General features: G+C 51.9%; 1 protein-coding gene across 7 annotated transcripts in view; it reads right to left on the minus strand.

Moving 5' to 3' along the window:
- Positions 1–1185: 1185 nt before the first annotated feature.
- Positions 1186–17672, minus strand: part of AOPEP (aminopeptidase O (putative)) — a 347525-nt gene continuing 331038 nt past the window's right edge. For 5 of the 7 annotated variants that reach the window (XM_027614771.2, XM_027614769.2, XM_027614770.2 and 2 more), the window contains 3 exons: positions 6784–6870; positions 4747–4891; positions 1186–1713 (listed from right to left, as the gene is read on the minus strand). In XM_027614771.2, coding sequence (XP_027470572.1) covers positions 4751–4891; positions 6784–6870 — 228 coding nt within the window. In that variant the 3' untranslated portion in view covers positions 1186–1713; positions 4747–4750. Of the gene's footprint in view, positions 1714–2120; positions 2324–2694; positions 2887–4746; positions 4892–6783; positions 6871–17672 lie in introns of all 7 variants that reach the window. The other 2 variants (XR_003523595.2, XR_004819509.1) reach the window with 2 other exon arrangements.

Consider the following 17672-nt stretch of genomic DNA (forward strand, 5'->3'; position numbering starts at 1 on the left):
CTGCAAATTCTCCCGCCTGCCCGGAGGCCGCCCTTGGAAAAGGTGCTATGTGCACCTGTGGAGAACAGCAACCCAGGGAGGGCAGTGGGCTTTCTAACCTCAAGCCCCTTGCACGCCCCGGGCGGTCCGCCATGGCTGCTTTTCTGCAATCAGGGGACATGTGCAGAAAACAGCACGCTAGTCCGAGCTGTCTGTCCCCTCACTGCAGGGCAGCCACGGGCATCCCGCCGTGTGGGCGGGAATTCGGGGCATCCACTCACCCCTCCTCCCTCACCGTCCCCATGGGGGACAACACCCGGCACAGGCAAGGCCCCCAGTGTCACAGGCCGAGAAGGCAGACACGGCACAGGCCTCAGCCAGGGCAGTGACGGGGCAGGGGACTGCGGGCGGGGGGTGCCGGTTCAGGTGACACCTCAGGGACGGGCCGAAACTGGTTGCAAGACTCAGGGGATCATGGGAGCAAGGGAATTAGCTGTCTTTGTGTAAAATCCCATGCGTGGGGTGGCTCAGCCCTGCCTCAGTGGCTTTTAGAGACAAAGGGGGGTTTTAACTTTCTGGAAGAACAAGAGTCAGCTAACCACTGGGCCGACCGGTTGCTCCCGGCCACAGGGAGGTACGGAGCAGCTGTGTGCACGTGGACAGGCGCAGTCTGCGCCCCCCGGTCCCTTCCTGCTCCACGTGGTAGGCCCAACACGCTCACGCAGACCATCTATTCCAAGTCGGCACAGGGAGCAGCGTTCTTACATTTATTAAAATTCAAAAATCAAAAGGATTCTTGTACCACCGTGGTATACAAGGCACATATCCTCATATGCAGAACATGTGTAACAGTGAAGAGCAAAGCCCCGGGAAACCTTCTAGAATAACAGGCCCCATTAAAGAATTCTGAAGACCAAGAGCTTCTGATGAAGGAAGGTGTTAACGCCACGCTTCCTCCCACAGGCCAGATGTAGAGCGGGGTGCACTTGGTTCTGGAGCCGGGCTCGGGCTCGCACAGAGCAGCGGCCTGGTGGCTGCACGCCGTCCCCCCTCCACACGGCGCCTGCAGCCTGGTCTCCAAGTGCAGGGAGAGCCATAAGGGGGGGGGGCCGGTGGGCGGGAGAGGGGCGGGGCCAGCTTGCAGAGAATACCCCTTGGGTAACACCATTTTTTTTTTTAATTATTAAATTCAGAAGCACACAGGAATGCAAAAATAGTAATCCACTGTTTTATTATGAATACGTCTTGGATTCTTACCCTGCCTTTTTACCAAGGGTATTAACGTTTGGACAAATTTGAACAACACACCCAACAATCAAAATAATCCTGCAGAATCTTTCTGAAATGATCTAGAGAAGAATTCCACTGGTCCCAGGATACAGAAGCTGACTTCCTGGAATTCTAGAAATCTCCAGTGCAGCCATATGCTGAGGGGATCAATGCAAAATGTTCAGCAGCTTTTCCAATGCATCTCAGGCAGCTTTCATCATTTGTGTGAAAGAAGCACCTTCGCCTCACAGAAGAGATCCAATGCAGACTGAATATCTCGAGGTGGCAAGTTCAGGGCAGGGGACAAAGGCACCACGCGGTCCATGAGCTCCAGGGAGAGCAGCCTCGGGAAAGAGAAGCACCAAGGCGTGGATGCTGCTGGCTGCTGGCTTTAGCAGCCCCGTTACCCTTCCTGCGATGTCCAGGGCTAGGCGTAGATGCATAAGAATCTCGCTGTGACCTTCCCTGAAAAGGAAAGAGCAGTAAAATTTACTGCCTGGTAACAACAGAGGAATGCTTATAACCTGTACCTCTGCTCGCCTCCGCTCCGGCTTCGGAGAGAGGACCTGAGCAGAGGATGGGAGGAGACCGGCTGCACCTCACGACCCCGCCAGTGGGGTTCACAGCTGCGTCGCTTGCACACGGCCGTGAGAGCCGGGGGCCGCAGCCCGGCCTTCCTTGCCCCACGCAGCTCCGGCCCCCTTCACTGCACCTGCTCCCACAGTCTCAAGGTGCCCCACGCAGCGCTACCTGCGGTCCGCCTCTAGGATGGAAGCTCACGCCCTCCAGGCGCCAGGGCGCAAGGGCTCTATGGACAGCCACACCCCAGGGCCACATACAGATGGGCACCGCCACCGACGCGTGGTTCTCACGTGGGCGCAGTCCCAGCTCCGGAGCCTCTGGGCACTTGCAAACAGGAAGGCTTTTTGCTCGAGGGCTCGACTCCTGTTCCTGCTGAACTGAGCCAGTGTGTAAAATGAGAACTGATATCAGCTCAGTAGGCACCGGAGGGCGGGTCCAATCGACAGCCCGGAAGCAGTGCCTCAGCTGGGAGCTCGGTGCCGTCCTGCGGGGGCTGCGAACACAAAACAGAGGTTACCGTGCTCGGCAAACTGCGAGCAGGGCTCGCCTGGAAAGCACCAGCCCTACTCACATGCAACCCACTGCTGACATAGTTTTCACTTGATTTTTCTGGTGATGCCTTTAGCTTTAGTTCTTAGAGAAGAAGTAGTTTTGTAGCTTTCAATACATTTGACCTTTCAGACAGATGTCTAATTAGTGAGTTTATATTTCCGCAGACTTTTGATACATTCATGTATTCACGACAGGAGGGAGGCGCATCCTCGGAGCCGAGCGGGTCTCGTAGCCTCCAGAAATCGCGCCCGGCACCGAGCGGACCGCTCAGCGGCGGCCTCTGCCCCAGCAGCTTAACTGTCCCCATCTCACCTTCTCTTCAGGTGCAGAACTTAGCCACTGTGAACAAAGCGGAAACCAGTCACTGTTCACCAATCAGCTAAGCTCTGCACCTCGGCAGAGAGGTCGTCGGCTGGGCGTAAGGAGCGGGCCGCCGAGCGTCTTCCACGGCTGTTGCTTCTTCTGTTTCCGGAGAAGAGCTACAAGATGCGTCTGTTCTCCGAACTGCAGAGAGAGAGAACTACGGCTTCTGAAGGAGCAGCCAAGGTCATGGCTGCGTGGTAATCCCTGGCAATGTGATTTTAATCTTAAGTCACAAATCAGCATGCCAGGAACCCAAGCAGCCAGAGCACCGGAGCAGCGCCAGGCGCCGCCGTCCACCCGCTGGCCACCGCGCAGCCTCGACTTCGGCTCGCTGGGCATTTTACCTGGCGTCCTGGAGGCCCAGCCCACAGCCAGAGGACTCAGCGGCGACCACGCGCGCCTGTGCAGCTTTGGCACACGGAATGAAAAATGCAACCAGCAGCTGCCCCTACGTGGTTCGCCGCTTCCACCTTGGGGGCCCGGGGTTCTCAGTGAACAGGGCCGGGGCGTCCCCCGCTGGAAGGTGCCACTGTCACTGAGCAGGAGCTACGGGGAAGGGGTGTGCATGTGGCCCTGCGTTGATCCCCAAGGGGCAGGGACAGGAGGGGAGCAGACTCGTGACCGGGGCTCCCCCGAAAACTCCAGATGGAGAAGCGAAAGCCGTGGAGCCCACTGTGGCTCCCCACAAGCTGCAAGGGGGCGGGGGGAATGCCCCACTGTATGCAGTCTTCAGGAAACCCCAACTCTCCACGAAATAAAACATGTCAGAGAAGTAGGGTTTATCCCGCAGCTACACAGGGTGGCAGCAGGAGAGGCTCGCGGTCTTTCCTGCCGGCCCGGCTCTGCCCAGGACGCGCCACCGCTGCCACGGGGACGGTGGGGGAAGGACCATGCACGGCTGTTGCACTACAAGACGTACAATCGTGGCAAATACCCCCACTATTTCCTTTTCCTGGCAAACACGTTTCCTGGACTTTTCTGGAAGAACGGGATCATACTTTAGAAAACCCTCTCCTTAGTATTAAGAGTTCTTTCAAATAAATAAGATATTTAAACACGTTAGAAATGGTTTTGTTAACAGCAAAACAGAAGCACACTGAAAGTCTGACAACAGATTAAGAATATCTACATAAAATATTAAATAACCATGAAGAATTCTACATGTAGAGAAGCTGTATAAACATCAAAAATGCTTCAGATTTGATGTGAAGTTAAAAAAAAAAAAATGATACAAAATTAGGCCCCATTATATCACATAAAGGCTCGAAGAACAACGAGAAGAGACAGAAGCCGTGGTGGCTGTCACGGGCCATGCTCACAGCCCCACAGTTCTACCTAAAGCTTCCCAGACCATTGGGATGTGACTTTTAAAATGCAGAAACCCAGTTAAAAACAAACTGCTAGGATGTAAATCTAACAGGTCAATTCCAAGCACAATTAACCGGAGCAGTTTAAATAATTTAGGGCTCGCACTCCTGCAGACCAGGGAGAAATTCTGCTCCAATGCAAGGTGAGAAATAAGCCGGGCACGGGGTTGTCGAGAAGTGCATGGTGCACTCTGGCAGGTGGCCCCGCAAGTTCTCCTGAAGATGGGGGTCCAGGGGACCAGGGATGCACACAGACATCTGCACGGAGCTCAGGGTTCAGGGCAACCTGGCCACGTGCTCCCATATGAGCCCTCACCTGGACGACTGGATCAGTGCTCCAGCGGCCTCCCCAGGCCACTGTCTAAATACTCCAAGTGCTCTCCCATGTTTCTGTCCCTACAAGTAACAGAACCTCAAGTGGACAGTGCCAGGAGAGCTACTCTGGCCAGAGCGGGCCACATGCTGCAAGCAGGTGCCTAACCTGCCTGCCCTCCCAGGCCACAGGCCACTGGCCACTGGCCACGGAGCAGGAGCAGAGAACCGTGGCTCAGCATCTCATTATCAGCTCACGTGGCTCCAACGAGGAATCTCTGGTTAGAGCTGAACAGCGGAGAAAGGGAAGGGAGAGAATCACCTCTTCAGAATAACATCTCGGCCACCACCTCGGCTGAGGATCTCTCCATCTGCTCCTTGGTCAGCTCAAAGCACCGGTGGGCGACCTGCTGCTGCCTGGAGTCTTCGCTCAGCATCAGCTCCCCGTACAGGTACACACCCATGGCCTGCAGGGCACAGGGGCAGAGCAAGGGAGGGACAGGAATGAGGCGTCCGCATGCACACAGTCCATGCTGCTTGCACACAAACTTGCCCATCTGGGAATGACAAGAGACCCGAGAAAGACAGATGGTTGACCAGCTGTACTTCTGCAACCTACAGTTTTCCATTCCTTCTCTCTCGTTCACACTGACCCCCCCCCCCCCCCCCCCCCCAGAATTCTTAGCTATCCATTCCATCAACAGAACCTTGACAACCTGTTTCTCCAGGGATGACTGTGTCAGGAATGCCAGGTACAGGCAGGTAGGTCCCCACAATGCCCGCCATGGAAACCCGCACGGCTGCAAGCAGGCCTTCCTCGCAGGACAGTGCCCCCAGCACATCCCATGGTGCCTCAAGAGGGAGAACCGTCCTGCTGCCCTGGAACAGCTGCCCACTGCTTCTGCCCGGCCCAGCCGAGCCCCCCAGCCTTGCCCACCCGGGCAGCAAACACCACCTCTGCAGTTTGCTACAGTTTGAAAAATAGCCGATTATATCCTGGAAGACCAAAAGACCCCTTTGGTTCTGCCTTTTCTCTTGCTCCAAGCACAGTTATGCATTACATTCTGCTGGAACAAATTAAAATAAGGATCTCAAAGACAGCACAAAGATAAAAACTTGGTAGTCTGGGGCTCAAAAACGTCTTCCCTGAGAAAGCTGACTTGTAATCCTTATTTGGCAAAGGTCTTGGCTCTAAAAAAGCAGTTACTTTTGGTTTTCAAAAGAAACCTTAAGTTGCTTCTTACATTCTGTCCCTGTTTCCAAACACCTCTGCTCCAACTGTGCAAATGTGACATTTCTTCTGCTACAAAGTCATGTATTTTTCTTTGTGGGAAGAACGAGCCCTTCCTTGCTGGCTGCCCCCCATACTTGGGCTCTCTCAAAAGTCCCTTTGTTCGCCCCACCCCCACGGAAGCATGGCTCCATTCTGCCAGCCCACGGTGCCCAGTGCAAAGCTCGCTCAGCGGCACACAACGGTCATGCTAACAGCAATGAGCTGCAGGCTGCCTTCCAGAAGCTGACAGAACCCGTGGCACACGCACCACCCCCCACAGCCATGCTGGGCAGACGTGGGTGTGCAGAGGCGGCAAGGAGGGCACCCCCGAACATGTTCACGCTCCTTCGTGCTTCCTGCGGGCTCTGGGGAAGGCAACCGCCTTCCCCCGTGAATAGTGAGGAAAGTTCTGGCAGGACGGGAACTGGAGGGGGGTGGGGGAGACGGGATGACACACAGGGGCGTGGCGGGGCGTGGCTGGTGTGGGCACAGACCAGGCTGTCCTAGGCAGTCGGGGCTCTCCATGACTACTCAGAGCCGCTGAAGACATGGGCGCACACTGGGACAGCTAAGCCAAGGCCTGGCCCAAGACCTGGTGACGCCGTGAGGTCTGCATGTGCATCATGTGGTAATGACAGTGGTCCACAGCCACGTCAAACCAACATTTTGGTTTGCTTTAGGGACACCGAGAGAGGGGAAAATCAGCTCCAGAATGTGTTAGGGAAGCTCCTTCCTACTTCTTAAAAATCTTTGCAAAGGGCGCCTGGGTGGCTCAGTTGGTTAAGCGACTGCCTTCGGCTCAGGTCATGATCCTGGAGTCCCGGGATCGAGTCCCACATCGGGCTCCCTGCTCAGCGGGGAGTCTGCTTCTCCCTCTGGCCCTCTTCCCTCTCTCGTGCTATCTCTCATTCTCTCTCTCAAATAAATAAAATCTTTAAAAAAAAGAAAAAAGAAAAAATCTTTGCAAAATGTTTAAATATTTGTTATGAAAGAGAAGTTCACAACCTGGGTCCCTGTGTTAGTAAGTGCACTGGAAGTCAGGGGACGGAATGAAAGAATTCCCATCTGCTGAAAAAGGAAACTTACCTGATCCTCCTGGAGGAATCTCTCCACGTCTTTGTAGGCTTTTGTGTATTTGTGCTTAACAATGAGTTCACACCATCGATGGCGAACCTTAAGGAAGGAGGGAAAATCCAGTAAGCAACAAACCGGGGGGGTTTCCTCAGCCTGTCTTAACGACAGAATTTGTATCAGCAAAAGTCACTCTCTCAACTGTTACTAATGTTGCTGACACCTTGTTGTAAATTTTGTTTTAGTTTAATTTCGTGTGCAAAGAAAGGAACCATGTTCCTCACTGGACTGCGGTGTGTCAACTTTAGAGGAAGACAGGACATGGTTCAGTTAGGTGTTCTGATGTTTTTAAATGCAATTCTGCAAGACACCAGATAAATGCAAAACATAACCGGGCAATGAAGCACACTGCCCAGCCAGCCCAGCTCTGCCCCGCAGCATGCGGTCAATGGACATGCCCTTCGAAACCACGGCTGCTTAATCTCCAGCGATGACCAATTCAGTTCAACGCTGTTGATCATAACAATAAAGACAGCGAGAGCAGGAAGACACGGTCCTCCACATTGCCGAGAAGATGCACAGCACGCCTCTGCAGCACGTGGGGAGGGCGCCTGAGGCCAGGAAGGAGGGCAGAGCCCTTGCCACAAGCAGCCTCCCGCCCCCATGTGCCCGTGGGGTGCCACACGTCTACACAGCCTGCCGCAAACAGCCCAGCTGACTGCGGGGGCCGTTCAGTCCAGATCCACTTGACTCAAGGTTTCCCAGAATGAATTTGCTAGAACCCCAGCCCCTCCAGACAATACGGGAGTCTGGGCCCAGGACTAGTGGTCTCTGCTGGTGGAGGCAGAGCCCCAGCATCTCCTGGCACATTCCTTAGGTGGAGAATCTACCTGAATTCGGTTTTCAGAATCCAGTCGCAGGCCCATGCCTACTGCCCCAAGTCCTCTCAATTATACGCAGCAAGCAGTCCACCACTTTCTGTTCCTTTACTGGCTCAACATCAGCCCTCCACGGAAGTGATTACAAGCACCTAAAAAGCTTCCTTCCTTCCCTCTTTTGTTTTTATTGCCTTTGAAAGAGGGAGACCCTGCACAGTAATCCATTTGTGGCAATGGGATAATATAAGCAATTTCAACATTTTGGCTGGGGCCCCTGTAAATTATATCATTACCCACTGCTGGCCGGATCTTTCCTTTAATCTACTATAAATAGATTTACACACAAACAAGCAGAAATGAAACAAATCCAGGAAGAATCCTTCCCCTGGGCTACAGTGCACTCCCAAGACTGGGTGTTAACTCAGGGGTTCTGCCCTTTGCTTGTGGGCAGCAAGCCCTTTGAACTTCTAAGGACAGGATGCCAACGAACTTTACATCCACGAAGGAATTTCAGAGGCGCATGGAAATGAGCTAATGGCCTCGGAGCATCACAACAAACGGGAAGAGACTGGACTGGATGGGTCTTGGCAATCTTTCCATCTTCCAAAGGATGTTCTTTCCTCATAGCGAACAGAAATGAACAGACCATAAAAGGGAAAGGGCAGCCCCTACAATATTCTCACAGAAAAGGACAAGCAGACTGAGCTCTGAGAAGCCAGCTTGTCATACTACACCAATCAGAAGCCACTGGAACCACCAGACACCCCGCTCCCGGGCCCTGGAAAGCACCCGACCAGGCCCCACTGGATGCCCTTTCACTGTTTTCTCCCAGTCATGCTCATCTCAACACCTCAGACAGCCCCAGCGGCACCTTGCGAGCTTGCAGAAAACAGGGGCCAGCTCGGCAAGGTCAGGAGAAGGCCCCTGGCGAGCAGGGGGTGCCCTGGTGGGAGGCCCACCCTGCGGGGCTGACGACTGCTCTGTGCCCCGCCCGGGGCCCTCATGAAAGAGCGCCCCTTTCCACCCTGCCCACGGGGTGCTCTCCTCTCCCTGATGCACAGAGACGGCAATAACAAGGCCCACCTGGGGGCCTACTTCGTGGCAGAAGAGGGCCTCCAGGCAGGCGGAGGCAGGGTGGTCCCACCACAAGGGGGCGAAAGTCCAGGAGGCCCAAGCGAAAGGCTCTTTGACACCAACATGAAGTCAGCACAGCCATCTCTCTTACTGTTAGAAAGAGATTACTGTCACAAGAAGAGATCTAGTCTTCTGACCCCTGAAGGCCAACATGGCATCCAGGAAGCACAGCCCAGCGTCCCTTCCCCTGGAAGAGCAGAACAAACAAGAAGCCTTTTCTTTACAAAAGAGCTCAGTGCATTACAGCACTTCAGGGGCAGGATGTTTACAAGACACCACAGAGATGCTTCGTGAGGCTGAGGGCCTGACAGATGTTTCTTGCTCCCGCACAGGGCTTTTACCTCTCTTCTTATTTCTTTCACAAAGAAAACGCTCATTTTTTATCCCCTAAACTCCAGGAGCTAACCCGCATGGCCACTTGTCACCACACATAATGGGGGGTCTTTCCGAAAAACTGGCAGCAAAATGATGTTTGTCTCAATTTTTCCCAGCAATATTTCCAAAGTAGGTACTGACAGAATATTCCCCTTCCAGATGACTGAGAAACTGGAGAATCCTTGACAGGGGCCATCACATACGTGCATCACGCTCCTTCCCCCACTGGAACTGGAGAAAGTGAGGTTCCTGTGCTGGGGGGCCAGAGCCAGAGAATTTGGAGCAGGCCTCTGAGCAGAGGACTATCCATCCCGTAGATCTGCCCTTCCTCATTTTCTATTTAACTAAACAATGGGGTAGTGGCCGCCTTGTCTGTCACTCCGTCAGTGAGCTCCCCGGCAAATACCGCGCATGCACAGGACTGCGCCCGCGCCTGGCGCGCCTCCCCCCACAGGCTCCCGGGCTCCTGGGTTCTGCTCATCGAGTTTCCCTGTTGCAGGCGCTCACACAGGCCCACACGGATCAAATCCCACTTTAAAGATCCGCGTTTTACTGTACTTCAGTTATGTCAATAGAGCTGAAGACATTTAATGACCTTCTAAACGAGGACTCAGATTCTCCTCACTCCAACCTCGTGCCGGGCAGCACCTGAAAGCGCCCCAGCAGCCAACATCCCAGTCCCCAAGGCCGTCAACGTGGTCGGCCGGCCAGAGAAAGGGTGAGGAGGCACGGGGGGGGGGGGGGGGGGGGGGGGGGGGGGGGGGGCAGAAGAACCAGAACCTGAGGAGGATGAGAAAAGGGGCATTTCAGAAGTGAAGAGAGGCAGAGCTGCCCCAGGTGACGAAGGGCAGGGTCCCAGGGACCCCGAGGGCCGGCGCCCTCTGTCCCGCTGCTCTGCGACAGTGTGCGTGGCAGGGTGCTGGAGGCCTTCCTCCCGCCGCGCCTTCCCTGCGGGTCCCGTCCCCCTGCCATGGCCACATGGGGGGCTCCTCGCACACACGAACCATTCAGCACAGCGGGTGGCCCACGACTGAGGAAGAATGATAAAGAAAAAGAGAACGTAGGTCCCTGGTTCTTCCCACAAGGTCACAAGGAAGGCTGATACACAGACATGCATATACAGGTGTGCGCCCATAAATCCTCCAGTCCAACGAAAGCTAGTCTGAAACTCTGCTCTTCAGAGTTCTGCTTAAGGGATATACTGAACAGAAAAATGATGTGGGTGCTGCCCTCGGTGCACAGGTGAGTTTTAATACAGCAGTGCTAATCTGCACCACTGGAAATGGATTCCAAAAGTTTCCAGGTTTCCAAAGCCTCCATGAACAAAGGGTGGTAAGTACACAGACATTAATGTTCTCCCTGGGGATGGCCAACAACGGGACTGGTTCTTTGGGGTTGGGTGCCAGAACTGAGGTGGGAACAACGAAGGGGAGGTGTGCAGAAGCAGATTCATGTCGGACCCACTTTTGGTGACAGAGAATAAAAACCCTCCAATAATCCACATAACTGCTCCAGACTGGTGGATCCCTGACCCGTAGCAGGCACTCCTCCAGGAGGAACTCCGCCAGGAAGATGCGCTGTGTGTGTGGCAACAGGCCTGAGCCCCTGGGAGGCCTGGCAGACGTGTGGCCTGGCTATCCAAAAGGTATCCTGCATTTGACACGTATAGCTGTGTATACATGTGCACACACACGGAATCCTTTCCCTCAACTCTGGTATTTTCTTTCTTTTTTTTTTTTAAAGATTTTATTTGCGAGAGAGTGCATGAGACGGGGTGGGGCAAAGAGAGAAGCAGACGCTCCACTGAGCAGGGAGCCCGACTCAGGACTCGATCCCGGGACTCCAAGATCATGACCTGAGCCGAAGGCAGTCACTCAACCAACTGAGCCACCCAGGTGCCCCTCACTCTGGTATTTTCTGTCCTTTTCTTTCTGCTGGTCAGTGAGCTACTCAATTGATTTCATGACCCACCGTGCCCTGAGCCACAGAGCCCGAGGCCCCAGGCTAGAGACCTGGGTCTGCCACTCAGCCCCGTCAGCGCAGCCCAGCTCCCCTGGGTGGGCTAAGACGAGGGTGGTCCCTGTCTGGCTGCTGTGGAAACTGACTTGAGGGTGCCCATGGCGAGTGTACCTAAGGGTCCCATATACTGAGTGCCTGTCACCTTAGCAGGAGTGGCATGTTTCTGGCTTTCTTTTCTATTTCAGAAGTTCTGTTATTTATTGAATTTATAAAAACTTGGGAGTATCATGTCAAGAAAGTGCTGTTAACTGGCGAAATGACAGAGCAAGGTGCCCGTCGGATGGCTGCTGGGCGAGGGGGTGGCCTGGAAGGTGTGTGAGGCAGAACAGCCCGAGATGGAAGGTGCAGATGGGGCTGGGCTCCCGGTTGGGGGTAGGGGGGTTGGGGCACGAGGTCCCCAGGCCTCTCTGGGCCCCTGCTTTGCCTGCAGTGACTGGATTCAGGAGTCTGAGATTCCCTGCGGGAGAAGAACAGGGGTGCCACCAGGGAGGGGCTGAGAGGCCTGGGGAAGCTGGCACGTCTCCTGTCATCCAGTACACCCAGGGGCCGGGCACTGGGAATTTCCCAAACCACCTGTGGAGACAGAACGCCCAGCTCAGCCCTGCCTCAGCCCCAGCCCCATGGCATTTCTGCCATTTCAAGGAAGTTCTTACTCAAAGGCTGAGCCGAACTACTTCCGGCCTGCTCCCCTGACTTTCGGCGTTGCTCAAAAAAATGGGACCTGCCTCGCAGGGGTCATTTGTATTCCCACTCCACATCTCAGACTCAAGGGGACAAGTCCCATGACCCAATGGGGCCTGTGATATAACTGTGACCTTCATTAGGACATGCTGGGGGTTCCCCTCATTTGGTCGTTCTCTCCCAGAAACAGGAGACAAAGACTGCTGAAGAACAAGCCCACTCCCCACCCCAATGTCTTTTCAACCTGAGAATTTTCATGTATCCAGAACCGGTTTCCTGCCAAACTGTGGAATAAGAGTTGGGAAATTTTCTCTATCAAGGGCCAGTGAGCGTTTTTGGCTTTTTGCAGCCCATTTGCCACTGTACTGCCAAAGCAACCTAGATGGTACGTAAATAAGTGAGCACAGCTGTCTTCAGATAAAACTTTATTTACAAAAACGGGGTGGGCGGGGCTGGCCTGGCTACACTTTGCTGACCTCTGCTTAGGATGGAAGCCCACACCCCAGGTCCTGGAGTGAGGTAAGGTGAAGTGGTGCTAGTAAACATTCAACCCCCAAAGCTACCTGCATGATGTCTTAGAACACAGAGCTGGGAGGTCCTCATGAGCTGGCTCAGGCCTACTTCAGCCTGGTCCTGCCAGAACATCTAGCATGTTCCTGGACGTGGGGCCTCTTGAGTCCTTTTCTCCCTAGGGGTTAAATTCCTTCTGAAACAGAGTGACTCTCGAGCTGGTGGGCCCAGCACAAATGCAGATGTAAGGCATCACGCATGGGTGGGTGACCTGACATCAAGGAAACACAATCTTTGGGAAGATTGCTCCTAGTCTCCCCACATTGTCGGAGCTTCCCTCTGTGAATCACTACACACCCCAGTCTCATGCTTAGTAACACTTCACAATTCTCAAAGTTCTTTTATAGCTTTTACCTCAAGTTTCCTTTTTTTCCTTCAATTTTTGTGTTTTCCATGAAGCTATTTCAAAGAAATAAAATATTCTTTGTGGGAATGCACCCCATAAGCCTGCTTATTAACTAATAGACTAATTTTCCAAAGTGGTTTTCAAACTTCTCTTGAACATAATTCTTCTAACTTCTGGTAAAAGTGTACTCTGGAACCTTCTAAAGATAAATTAAAGAATGTAAGTGGTTCTTCAAGCAGTTTAAACCTCCATGTCAGGTAGGAAACACCTTTAAGGTAAACAGTAAACTTGTGGGGCCCTGGGTTCCTCGGAGGCGGAGTTTGAAAACCAGTGTCTCAGAATTACTGTGCCTGAAGAATAAATGGAATCACAGAGGCTGTGCAGATACTGCTACAGATGTAAACCAAGAGCTTAGTTCTGCTAACTCGGCTAATACCCCTGGCCTTGGTTCTCCAAGCCACCAAGCCAACACAGGCACATGCACGTCAGAGAGAGGAAATCAGGCACATTGCTCCTGTTACTGTGGTCCTGGAGCCAGGGTTTGGCTTGGTGCACATCACTGTCCAAGCCTGAAAAAGCACCTATGGCTCCTGGAGGTGGCTGCTTCTCTGCTTTATCTTCAAATGTTTAAAAATTATAAACACATAACTTTATACAAACAAACAACCCAGTGAACATGAAATTCTAGCCATTCAGCCAAATTTGTTTCTGATCTTCACAGCAACATTCAACATGGATATATTATTTTGCGTTTTTCCTTTTCTCCACTTGCCGCTGTTGGGCTTACTAGTTTAGTGGAGCCCACATACCTTCGCTCAAAAGGACAGGGGACGCCCTTCTGTTAACGCACCACAGCTCCATTAAAGTCTCAGTGTGTCCCACAAAGTCCCAAAGTGTGTTAATAGCCTTTGGCTTTTTAACAAGGAGGTTGGGAGGGGCCAGCAGACAGGAGGGGACGAGGACGTCGCCTGTGACCCCAGCAACACCCGCACTGGCACGCACACATCCCCCCAGCCCATCAGCACTCCGCCGCCACCAGCCACACTCTTCGAGTTGTGTCTGCGATCTGCTCCGCCCCCAGTGCTCGTGGGGCAGCCTGTGTTTCCTTGTTTGCCCGCGTACGTACCTGCCCTGAAACACCAGCTCAAGGAGAGCAGGGGCTGGGCACCTGCAGGTCATCTCCAAGCTCCGTCTCGATGCCTGGCACACAGTACATGCTTGACAAATGTTTCTGAATGAATGAAGCCCTTTTAAAGACTCAGAATGCTTTCCAGCTACTTGGAAATTATAAGGCACAGTCGGAAGCTGTAAAACGCTTTGAAGAATGCCACCCATCCTATTTATGACAGGAAGTACTCCCCTTTCTTTTCAGTCCTTTTGATTTCAAAATTTACTGTTAAAGGGAAAAAAAAATCTGTCTAGGGAACATGATCTGGGAAGCCCATTAAGCCTCATTTAGAGTTCCATTTTATATCTGTAAACAGAAAGACCAAGGCTCATGGCTTTTGGGAGTTAATAAGTCTAACACTGCAATAAATGAACCCGCTTTTTCAATTTGTGTCTGAAATTAGATTTAACTTTGCTTTAAAGTGGCTTTCCTGCTGGTGAGGGCAGGAAGGCCTTTGCAGAGTGTGGCTCCAGGACAGACAGCATCTCCAGCCAGTGTTTTCTTCGGCAGCATGTGTAACGGTCTGGTGTGCCTCATGAGAAAAGATGAAAGACCCCTCAGCTGTGTGGCTGTCACGTCAAGACTCCCAACATCTGTACTGTGACTCTAGCACTTCTCCTTTGCGCTCCACATTCACTGCTCCTTTCTCTGAAGAGCTGCGATCTTCACGCTCTTTTCGAAACAAAAAAGACCTAGAAGTTACTGCATTTGCTGTCACAAAGTTGGGCGGGTGCGGTAGGGACAACAAATGAGGCATCAGAGGCTGGCTGCTCTTTCTCAGGGCTCTTACCACCCATGCCTGAGTCAGCCCCTAAAGTTCCGGTGATGGACAACTGGTTATAACTGGTTATAGCCAAATATATAGCCAGAGCTGTGGCAACATGCAGAACAGGGCTTCTTCGGGACTGCCTCACACTTGACACATCCACCCAGAGCGACCGGGAGGATAAATGGGATGACAAAGGTCAAGGATCAGAAGAGGCAGTCTTCCATAGTTCACAAGGGCAAGTTCTAACCTCTCTTCCTTCTCCTGTGGATATATTTTCATCTAATGACATTAATGCTGTTAAGGGCAACTGGCTTCAAAAAGTAGAACTTGGGAGCCCATGTTGGGTCCACCTTGAAATATGGCACAATTTGCCTTCCTTTCCCATCAAAACTCGATGGCAGTCTGTTCCTACGTGTAAGTCTGTAATTAGGAAGGAACACATTCCACCTTTTTTCTTCCTTGCATTACGTTTACGGAAAAGAGGACTTTTACTGTTGGCAGAAAACGGGACCATGGGTTACCTCCTCTGATAAGCTCAGAAGGGACACTGGTGCTTTCTCTCTCTCTCCTCAGAGGCAGACTCGAGGACGGAGGGCCTCCCTGTCTCTACCAAAAAGGACTGTTCCCCCAGGAAGGCGTTTCCCTACTCCAATCACCCTGTCACGTCAGATGCTAGTAGCTACTATTCCAGAACACCTGGAGACTCAGGAAAAGTCATTCTCCAAAAAATAAGTATTAGATGCTGAGGATAAAGTGGTGAATAAAACAGACAAGCCCCCGTCTTCTTGGAACTTGTAGTTCAATAGAAGGTCTAAGAAAAATCCAGGAAACCAGCAATACCTTTGTGACAAATGCCGTGACAGAACGTAACACGGTGCCACGGGGGAAGCTGGGGTGGTGCAGAAGATTCTGAGAAGGAGCTGCACAAACAGGAGTGCAGAAGGAAGACAAGACACCAGTTCCTGAACGAGGAGGCATCCCGAGCCCAATTTCTAGCCATACCACACATGCCGCGAAAATTTCAGCCTTCCCTTCCCCTCTGTTTTTAATGGCTATTTCTTTCAATACCCTCCCTACAAAACCACTATTCACAGCAGCCGAGATGTGGAAACAGCCCCAAGTCCATCAGCTGATGGATGGATCACGGTTGTAATCCATACGATCGAAAATATTTGGCAATACAAAAGGAATGAAGTGCTGATATACGCTGAAACACGGACAATTCCTGAAAACAGGAGGCGAAGTGAAAAGAAGCCAGTCACAAAAGGTCGCATACTGTGTACGGCTCTGTTTGTAAGAACGCCCAGAACGGGCAAATTTAGACAGAGAGAGAGATGATGGCGTTGCCAGGACTGGGAGTGGGGGCGACGGGAACGACAGCTACAGGCCATGGGGGCCTCTTTAAGGGAGGATGACATCTACAATCTGACAACTCTGGTGCACTCCTGGAATCATCCCCTTCTACAATCATCTGTGGTGCTGGTTGCACAACTCTGCGAATACACTAAACCACTGAAATGTGCACTTGAAATGGTGAATTGTGTGGCCTGTGAATTATTACTCAAAGCTGTTATTAAAAACAACCTAAGAGTCAAGCTGGGGAAGGCTGTTTCAGCAAAGGGCACTGTTCTACAGTCTACTCTTGAGGAAACTACCTGGTGTCCCAACAGCAGAGCCAGGGGACTTCCTGAGCTCAGCCCGGTTGGCTTCTTCTACCCACATATGGGCAAGACCGCTCAGTCTATGGAACATGGTTCCATGTGGTTCAAGGCTGCACTGCAACATGCAGACCAAGTAGCTTTAAAAAAAAAAAAAAAAATCAGTGTCAGTGCCACCCCATAAAGTTTAACTGATCCCTAAATTTCACACACTGACACACACACAAAATGCCACGATTTGCATATAAGTGGGTGCTCTTTAATTTTTTAAACAGTTTAAATCCAATTTTCCCTTTGCTCTCCGGGACCAGCACAGACATTCACACCTAAGAGCGTATGCTGCCACGACATGGAGTGGGGGCCACAGAGCCTGCCCACTGCCCTGGGGAAGGCTCCCTGCACGACTCAGGCAGAACCTGCATCCTACGTGTGGTACATGGCTTCCACAGCGCGAAGGCCAGACTCCCCCAATGCCCAAATCCTGGTGTGCCGGGGAACTAGAGAGCAGGGAATGTGTCCAGGTAAGGCACTGGAGGGGAGAAAAGCAATCTGGAAAGACGGAGCATTTTGGAAAAAGTGAGTCCTCTATTTTAGGGCACTTATGGGACACTTTACATGTGAATATGGCTCAGTTTACAGCTGTGGGAAAAAGATGGCAGTGTTCATGGACAACAGTGTGCTTTTTTGCTGTCGATTTCAGCACAGAAATAGAATATGAAGTATGTAAACTACTGATGGAGGAATAAAGAACCCAGAAGCACCCACAAAACCCCACAATGATTTCACTCGTGAGCCCTTTAAAGATAAAATGGACATGTGATGTAACTGGGTTTTGGGCTCTACCAAAAGAGCATTAAGGCAATGTTATCTGTAACCCCAGAAAATGTGTTGATCTCTGCATCTTTCTGAGAAAATCTGTATAGATGGGGGTGTGGGGGGCGTATAAAGCTTCTGTACCACAGGACCTGCTGCTGAGCGCCAAATGGCAAAGAACAAAGAACAGTAAGAGACTAGAAACTTTTCTAATCAAGTCTGGCTGAACCTGTGGCTAAATGCCCCTCTATTAAATGTTCTTTTCCTTTTTCTTCTATTTACAGATAAATTGTAAATATTATCAACGGATTTTAAGTGTTTATTTAAATGGTCCTAAGAAGAATTGAGATTATGCAATTAGTGGCTCATTTTTTCTTTATCTTCATCACTTAACACACATTTGAGCAGCCCCAACATACTGGAACAATTCAGGTAAATAAAGCACAATCCCTGGCTTCAGGAACAAGAAAGGAATATTAATCTAAAAAAGTTA

The sequence above is a fragment of the Zalophus californianus genome, chromosome 13, assembly GCF_009762305.2.
Source record: "Zalophus californianus isolate mZalCal1 chromosome 13, mZalCal1.pri.v2, whole genome shotgun sequence".
Classification (NCBI taxonomy): Eukaryota; Metazoa; Chordata; class Mammalia; order Carnivora; family Otariidae; genus Zalophus; species Zalophus californianus.